Consider the following 8,810-nt stretch of genomic DNA (forward strand, 5'->3'; position numbering starts at 1 on the left):
GGGTTTTCACACTCAGCTCCTACTCATCGAGTTAGGGTCCTCCAACTCGTCGAGTAGACTCTAAAAATCACGCGTCCATCTCAATCTCTACTCGGCGAGTTGGGCCTCCAAATCATCGAGTTGCTCTGCTAAAATGAATATAATATAATTAAATATTATACATGGGAGTTAGGTTGTTACATTTTGTAAATAATAATTGTCTTAGGGTTGTTTTGGAAAAAAAAATTTACTCTGAGTTTTGGGATGTTACAAGTTGTTATTAAAGACAAGGTTTGAGAGAGTTGGATGAACATTCATGTGAATCCAAACTCAAACTAAGCAATTGAAAAAGGTTTTCAAAAATTGTTTCATGTGTAATCAAGGAAGAATGTGGTGTGTACGATCAGCGGGAGCAAGAAACTATACCCGAAGTCTCTAATGAATGGTAGCTGTATGTGGTCATGTATTGAATTTAGAAAAAGAAGACATGTTCTTATAGAGTATGAATGGTAGCATCAGGTTTAAACTAATTTGAGACAAGAAACTTGGCACTCTTTTGTGGTGGATTTAGTCAAGAAGACATGTTCTTATAGAGTATGGAAATTAAATGGCTATGGGTGTGTGTAATCAGTTGCAACTATCTCCTATCTAACAGAGATGTTGGAAGTTATACAAATCCCATGTTCTTTGGAGCCATTTACATGATCGCTTACAAGTATCCATTGAATGGGATTAATGGTAGCAATATGTGGTCATGTACTGAATTTATACCACCATTGCCATATTTGTGGAGAAAAGTGCTAGGCATGCCAAAATTTAATAGAAGGAAGGACCAAAGTGAAAAGATTACTAGACACACCGTGTCAAAGGTCTGGAAGAAAATTCTATGTGGTTTGTGTAAACAAGTTGGTCATAACAATGTTATATGTCCTCAAGTTGAGAAACCCAAAAAAGTTGATAAGCCCAAAAAGCTCAAGGTGGAGAGAAAGAGATCAACTAGTAAATATGATAAAGGAAGGGAATGAAGTAGTGGTTAAAAACCAAATGAAGGTGCAGGACCTAAAGAAAAAGCCAAAACAAAGAGTACATTAAAAAGGAAGCTTTCTGAGAGGATTATTACGAAAAAATTGGCTAAAAGGGTTGAAAGGAAAAATGGAGAATACAATACATGTGAAAATCCATTGCATATCGAATGTTAGGTACTAAAGTTGGTTGTTAGAATAATATGTGTGTTGTCATATGCATGTATGAATGTAATGGATGTGCATGGTTTTATGAAGCATATTCAATCTTATTCTATTTTAATATGTTCCCATACTAGTATGTATATGTGGGTGTAATTGTTTTATATTGTATATGTATGTTGTATCTTATTCTATGTATACTAATATCACAAAGAAAAACGATTGTATGTGTAATGTGCACACAAGACAATGAAATTTTCATTAAATAGAAAAAGGGATTACAAATCCATTACAGATAGATTGTTGAACATGAAAGGAAACATGATAGTAGATTGTTAAACATTACAAGACAATTACATTACACATCCATTACAACTTGTACACTAATATGACAAGAAAACAATCAAACTTAGAAATAACCAAAATTTCAGCTTCCTAACACAAGACAATGAAATTTTCATTAAATAGAAAAAGGGATTACAAAGTTGTAATCATCAGTGCGTCACCACTTGTGATCGTAGTCTCCACTTGGTCTGCTCAATCTATAAACCCATCACGAGGACCCTAAAATGAAAGTTTTGGGAGCATAATGATTATGTAAATCTAGGTCAACAATGGAACGAAAATGCAATTGACACGTACCTTTTTGGGGCAATCATAAAATAGTTGACCATGGTTGGACAGAGTAGTTGATGTTAATATTATTCCATCAAATCCACATGAGCATTCCACCGATTTCATCGATCACTTCATTTTAGTAAGGCCAATTAAAAGGAAACAAGAACAAGAGAGGAAAAAAGGTAAATATGCTCACATCTATGTCTCAAATGTGTATATACTCGACGATAAAATGTGAAAGGATGAAATTACCCCCATCTTTGGCACTAACTAACAATACTGACTGAGGGTTATTGTCTTAATAAAACATAAATTAATTTTTAAACCCTGCTAAACAAAATAAGTACATCCCATAAGATAGTCTGATTATAATACAAACTTAATTTCCATTAACTAAATAAGGTTACATATGCAGGTTATACAAAATTGTCAGTGCATACACATGTCTTCATCCACATTTACAACGTTAACAATATGATATGAACTAAACTAAACAACAAGACATCTGAAACACATAAACCCTAATACAAACACATTACTACCTAAACAACATAAAAACATCCATATCTAATCAACATTAACACCACGACCACCAACATATCACTTCTTCAATACATCAAGAACCTTTTCCACCAGAAAACTAAATATCACCGAGTGCAACTTTTTCTCCGCCTGCTCTAACCGATGATGAAATGCCAGTGAATCCACCCCCCTTATGACCAAATATCGATCCATTTCTTTTTTCAAAATATCCACTTCAAGTTTTTGTTCTGTAATCTAAGCTCCACATTAAAAAAAAATAGTATGCAAATTGCTAAAGTTTAGACGGTCTCTTGAATTTATGGATACCGAATCGAGTGATTGTTATGGTGGGTAGCCATTGTGATTCACATGAAAGAGATGTTTGTCGGAATGCCGATATAGTTTAGTAGAAAAGGGGCATGTATATATAGGGTAACAACCAATATGCCCCTCCTTTTATCAAGAGAGGGTCCACATTAACCCTTAGGGCCCAAACAATGAATCGGACCCAACTCAATGACATGGCCATCAAGTTGACTTAGAATTAACTCACTTGCTTAGTGACTTGTATCAGAAACCTTTTAAAACAGATAAATAGACCAATTAAGTCGGTAAATTAATAATTCGTTCCCCTAAAATGCAAAAAAGAAAAAAAAGAACCTTTTAAACCATAACATGTAACATAGTTGAGCTACAATTACATTTACCCTTCATATAAATACTTAAAAACATCCTTTTATTTTTATTTATTAGTTTATAATTATATTAAAATATAGAAAAAAACAAAAAACGTCAGTTCATTATTTACGTCATTGCTGAACATTAAAATTTCCCAAAATAAATAATATTATTAGTTTTCATTTAATACTTAATATCCTTTTATTTTTATTTATTGGTTTATAATTCTGTTAAAATCAGAGAACTTTGGTTTGTTGTTTACTTCGTTTGAACATCAAAATTTCCCAAAATAAATGAAGTGTTTTTCATACTTTATGAACATTTTATTTATATTTTGCAATTATTCGGATCTTGTGTAATTATGCAAACTAGGTGTGTTACCCGTGTATTATACGAGTTTATTAAAAGTAAATATTTAGTACAATATTTAAACATTAAATATTTTATAAAATAACACTTTTAAATAACATAATGTAATCTTTTGGAACATTTATTAAAAAATCAAATATTGTTTAGAACATTTATGAGATTTTATTATCAAATTAATAAAAATGATTCTCTTTCCTTATAAAACTCGTTAGAATTTTATGGAATTTTATTTAAAAAAAATAGAAATTCTTAAAAAAATGACAAGTAGAAAATGATAATTTTAAAACTCCCATTAGTTTACATGTGACAAAACTCTTGAGAATTTGACAAGTAACAAAAAAAAAAAACCTTCATTTATTAGAGAGAATTTAATATTTAAAAAAATATATTTTACAAAATTACTTTTATTTATGAAATGGCTATTTCTGAAAACGAGAACATAAAAATAATAATCATGATATACCAATATTAAAAAATAATGATATTAATTGATTATATTTTTTATATATTGTTTTTTTTTTCTTTTTCAGAAAACGATGCAACATAAACATTTAAAAAAAGAGTAACATTGACTAAGGGTGTCTATGAAGTGTCTTTTAAATAACATCCATTCATATTGGTGTGGTGTCTATGGAGTGTATTTTAAATAACATCTATTCATATTGGTGTCCTATATTCTTCTCAGTTGTGTGTGTTTTGGTGTGTGTTTTTATTCAATTGGTATTTAGAGTATCTGGGAGTAGTTTAAGAATATATTGTATCTGCTGTTAAAAAAAAGAGTATTTGGAGAGTATTTGCTAGGAGCCTTAGCCATGCATGAGTATACTTCTTTGTGTGGCGGTGAATCCATTCGTGTTAACAATGGGAGGGTAGTCTATTTGTGCGTGTTCTCTTTTATTTTCTTCTGCTGCAGTGGTGTTACATAGTGGAAATAAAGAATGCATGAACTCAAAAAAATACTACTCCTTTCGTCCCAAAATTATAGTTCATCTTTCATTTTTGGTTTGTCCCAAAATAATAGTTCAATTCTAAAAATAAATAATATTTTTACCTAAATACCCTTTCATTATGACTTAACCAATTAAGCATTTAATAGAACATTAAATACAAAGTAAGAACAAAACTGTCATTTTATTATATAAAATTAGTGATAATTAATGTTTTTTTTTTAATCTGTGTGTTTTTTATCTGTGGACAATAATATTAGAACAGAGGGAGTACTATTTTTGTAGCATCTTAAGTTGGATGCTATTCTAAAACCTAGAATCTCCAGCGTGAAGTTAATTGCCTTTACGGTTGAGTTTCCATTGTCTTAATTGTGGAAAAAGAAAAATTAATGCTCTTATGAAGATCCCCACAAAGAGCTCACATGTTTTAGGCGCTGACTTGACCACAAGTTCTCTACAACTGAGTTTGCAATTGGGCTTGGGTTATAATCTCAAAGAGTTAGAATATTTTGTGTTTTCATTTAGTGTCAAATTGTCCCCTTTCTTTCCCTTGGATACTTTGCGAGTTCTCTGCTGGCTTCTTTAATTTCATAAAAATATGTTTCCGGTTTTAAAAAAGAAACACATTTAAAACTTAAAATCTTTAAAAAATGGGACTAAAATGATGGGTCCAAAGTTAAAAATCCAAATATCTAATTGGAAATATGGAATTTAATGGAGCTTTAAAGAAACGGCAGCCGGCCATGAATATCGAATCAAGGCCCAGTCTCCACTTAAAGACACATAAAAAGCCTAAAATTAAGAGAGCTGACCGTTACAAATAAACTGCTTCTCTATTAATCCATAGTCTTCTCTTCTTCCTCACTCCAGATACAACTCCATTTGTTCAATCGCAAGAACATGTCGAATGGCATTCGATTCTTTGAACTTTTTAACAAAACCAAGATTCCTTCTGTAGGTCTCGGCACATGGCAATCGGAGCCTGGTGTTGTTGGTGATGCTGTTACTGCTGCTATTAAGGTTACCCTCTCTCTCTCTCTCTCTCTCTCTCTCTCTCTCTCTCTCTCTCTCTCTCTAATAACTGTTCTTAATCTCTGTCGATCCTTATCATTTAATGAAAAAATCGCTTTCAGTAATGATCGTATATTCTATTCACGTTTTGTGCTCTAAGATGTGTTTATCGCCCGTTTACGTCAGATCTCTATTACAACAAATACATTTAGCACAGTTTAATAAAGTTAATCGGGGTTAGTAAGGGTTTCGACTTCGGATATTCAAACTCAAATTTAGCTATCTACCATTTCGCAATCGATACCTAAAACTAAAATTGGTGACATGGATCACAAATTTCTGTATGTGTTACAATTATGAACGGATTAGTAATTCTCTTACAACCAATTGTTAAACTTAATCCTCTATGTCATCCATGACATGTAAGAATTTTATGCTTTGTTTAGTTTCTATTAACAATTTAGGATTCCCCAATAATACCATTTCTTCAAGTCATGTAACATGTAATAGTATTAGTACATTTACCTCTAACCTGAACTGCATTATGCAATTAAAGTCCTGAAGAATCAACCTTTTTTTTTTGTCAACTTTTAGTTACTCTGTCTTATAAATAATGGTTCTTATACTGTTATACATGTAGATGGGGTATCGCCATATTGATTGTGCTCAAATTTATGGCAACGAGAGAGAGGTATGCAATTACTAACTTTTGTTCATTGGATTTTCTTTCTCTCTGGATGCTAATTCTGGAAAATGTTATAGTATGGATTGTTAAATTTATTTATTTCAGATTGGTTTAGTTTTGAAAAAGCTCTTTCAAGATGATGTGGTGAAACGAGAAGATTTATGGATCACCTCTAAGCTCTGGTTTGTCACATTCCATGGAATCTAGATTCTTCTCATATCATAATATGTTTCCACACATACACACACACACACACACACTCACAGATCCTTCCAAGTTTCAGTTAACAATCTATAATAATCTCCAGGTGTTCTGATCAAGGACCAGAAGATGTACCAGTTGCATTAGACAGAACACTGAATGATTTGCAGCTTGAGTATATCGATTTATATCTTGTATGTACGCATTACATAAAAAACTTGTATATTTTTTGTATATATGATTGATTCGATGAATGTTTTTTTTTTTTTTTTTAAATTTATGTTGAAGATACATTGGCCTGTTAGGATGAAGAAGGGATCTGTTGGGTTTAAGCCTGAGAATCTTGCTCCAGTAGATATTCCAAACACATGGAAAGCAATGGAGAAACTTTATGACTCTGGGAAGGCAAAAGCCATTGGTGTTAGCAATTTTTCCACCAAGAAATTGGGTGATTTGTTGGATGTTGCACGTGTTCCACCTGCTGTCAACCAGGTGGAATGTCATCCTTCATGGAAGCAAACAAAACTAAGAGACTTTTGCAAATCCAAAGGCGTTCACTTATCTGTGAGTTAACACATTAATATAACAAACAAAAACATTGATTTTCAAAAAATAACAAAAAAAAAAAATGACATACGATATGATTTTGTATACCTTTTGTAGGGATATTCGCCACTTGGTTCTCCGGGGACCTCGTTCATTAAAAGTGATGTACTTAAACAACCGATTCTTATTTCAGTAGCAGAAAAATTACACAAGACACCTGCTCAGGTTGCTCTACGGTGGGGTCTACAGATGGGTCATAGCATACTTCCCAAAAGTACAAGTGAATCCCGGATCAAAGAAAATTTTGACATTTTTGACTGGTCAATTCCTGATGACTTGTTCACCAAGATCTCTTCTGATATCGAGCAGGCATGGATTTCAATGCCAAAAGCATTACAACCTGTTATGTTATGTCTTGTCTTGTCCTGTATTGCATAACAAATGGGGTCTCATGAACTTGCGTTGTTGTTTTTGGCAGGCTAGGCTTCTGAGAGGTACTTCTTTTGTGGATGAGACTCATGGTCACTACAAGACAGTCGAGGAGCTATGGGATGGTGAAATATGAGTGGTGACTGGTGTAGGATTTTGCTTTCCATGCTATTCTACTTTACTCTTTACCTTTTAAGATTTTCCTTAACCTTTCTTAATGTGATGAGTGAAATCTAAACACTCCTGTTGTGCATTGTGGGATGGATGTTATGTTTGATTGTTAATTTTCTTCCATCTATACATTCCTATTCCGGTGGTGATTGTTAGTGTATCCTACGTCGTCACGCTCGCTTATGTCTTTATATGTGTTGGTGTTTCCTCTTTCTCTAGTAAAGGGTTCTTTTGGAAAGACAGTACTGGACTCCACATATATCTTACAATGATGTTGAAAGAAATAGATTTGCTTTTTCTTTTCTTTCTAATGTACTCTTACTCATTCTTATTCTCAACAATTTTATCAAAATTAACATTTAACCCACCAACACCACCACTACCACCACCACCACCTCCATCACTCATCACTATCGCCACCATAATCGTTTATATCAAATAAAAATGAAAAGAGAGAACATAGCAGTTAACAACATCACAATTAAAACACATAATCGTTTCATTAATGATAACGCTTAGTACATAATGCATGAAAATTGACATTTAAAAAACATCTACAGTACATCAATGGTTCAAATTAGACAGCGAAACGAACCTGCGAGTAGTGTACTCGCTTAAATGCAAGATCGATCCTACATACATAGAGAAAAGAAAAGGAGTAGTGTACTCGCTTAAATGTAGGATCGGTCCTACATACAGCAAGTGGTGAGTAGGATAAGTCATACTCACGACGAGTGATCACTGGTGGTGCCTGTGATGAGGTAGAAGCGCCTTGGAGCTCGGCTAGTCGTTTGACAATCCGCACCCTCTCATCCAAAGCAGCATGTCGCTCCTGGTACTCCCTTACCTCTGCTCGGGCAGTGGTAAGATCCTCGATGAGCTGCTCCCTCAGATAGTGGTCTCTCTGGAACTCCCGAGTGTGTGCGGTAGTAAGCTCCAGAGCAGCCCTCATCTCCATGACTCGATGAGCTGTCGTTTGCACCTGGTCCTCGATGTTGGCAATCCTCATGACCATGATAGGAAGGTCTCGGTCTGCGGGCCCTCCGTGGGGAAGATCATAGAACCCTCGCTCCATCCCAAATGATGGACGTTATCCCTAGTGTCGGCTTGATCGCTCCAAGTCGTAGGCCTAAGGGGGCGTAGAGCCATTGGGGCTCAAACGATGTGCTAGTACCCACGCCATGTAGGGAGGGTCAATGACTTCGGACTCGGCGTCCGAGTCATCGTCCTCTTCTTTCTCATTGCCAATCTCCTCGTCTATCTCCTCCTCTTCGATCTATTACTCCTCGATCTCTTCCGGATCCTCCTCGGGATCCTCCTCAATCCATCCCCCGTTTCCCTGATTAGGGAAGTATGGGTCTCCTGGGTGATGGAAGCCCGCCATAGTGTCTGCATGAGAATATATAAGTACGAGAAAATAGATAGAATGTTAAAATATCCCTATAGTATTTTATGTCTTTTAGTTTTGTT

At 34.4% G+C, this 8,810-nt stretch overlaps 1 protein-coding gene across 1 annotated transcript; it reads left to right on the plus strand.

Annotated features, from left to right (window-relative positions):
• Positions 1–5,056: 5,056 nt before the first annotated feature.
• Positions 5,057–7,489, plus strand: LOC145047853 (NADPH-dependent aldo-keto reductase, chloroplastic-like). The gene is made up of 7 exons (XM_078996216.1): positions 5,057–5,317; positions 5,949–5,999; positions 6,099–6,175; positions 6,301–6,388; positions 6,483–6,758; positions 6,858–7,109; positions 7,219–7,489. Exons 1-7 carry the CDS (start codon positions 5,198–5,200, stop codon positions 7,303–7,305), a joined length of 951 nt encoding a protein of 316 aa, XP_078852342.1. The 5' UTR covers positions 5,057–5,197; the 3' UTR covers positions 7,306–7,489.
• Positions 7,490–8,810: the final 1,321 nt, after the last annotated feature.

The sequence above is a fragment of the Lactuca saligna genome, chromosome 5 (genome assembly GCF_052625555.1).
Source record: "Lactuca saligna cultivar CGN05327 chromosome 5, ASM5262555v1, whole genome shotgun sequence".
NCBI lineage: Eukaryota > Viridiplantae > Streptophyta > Magnoliopsida > Asterales > Asteraceae > Lactuca > Lactuca saligna.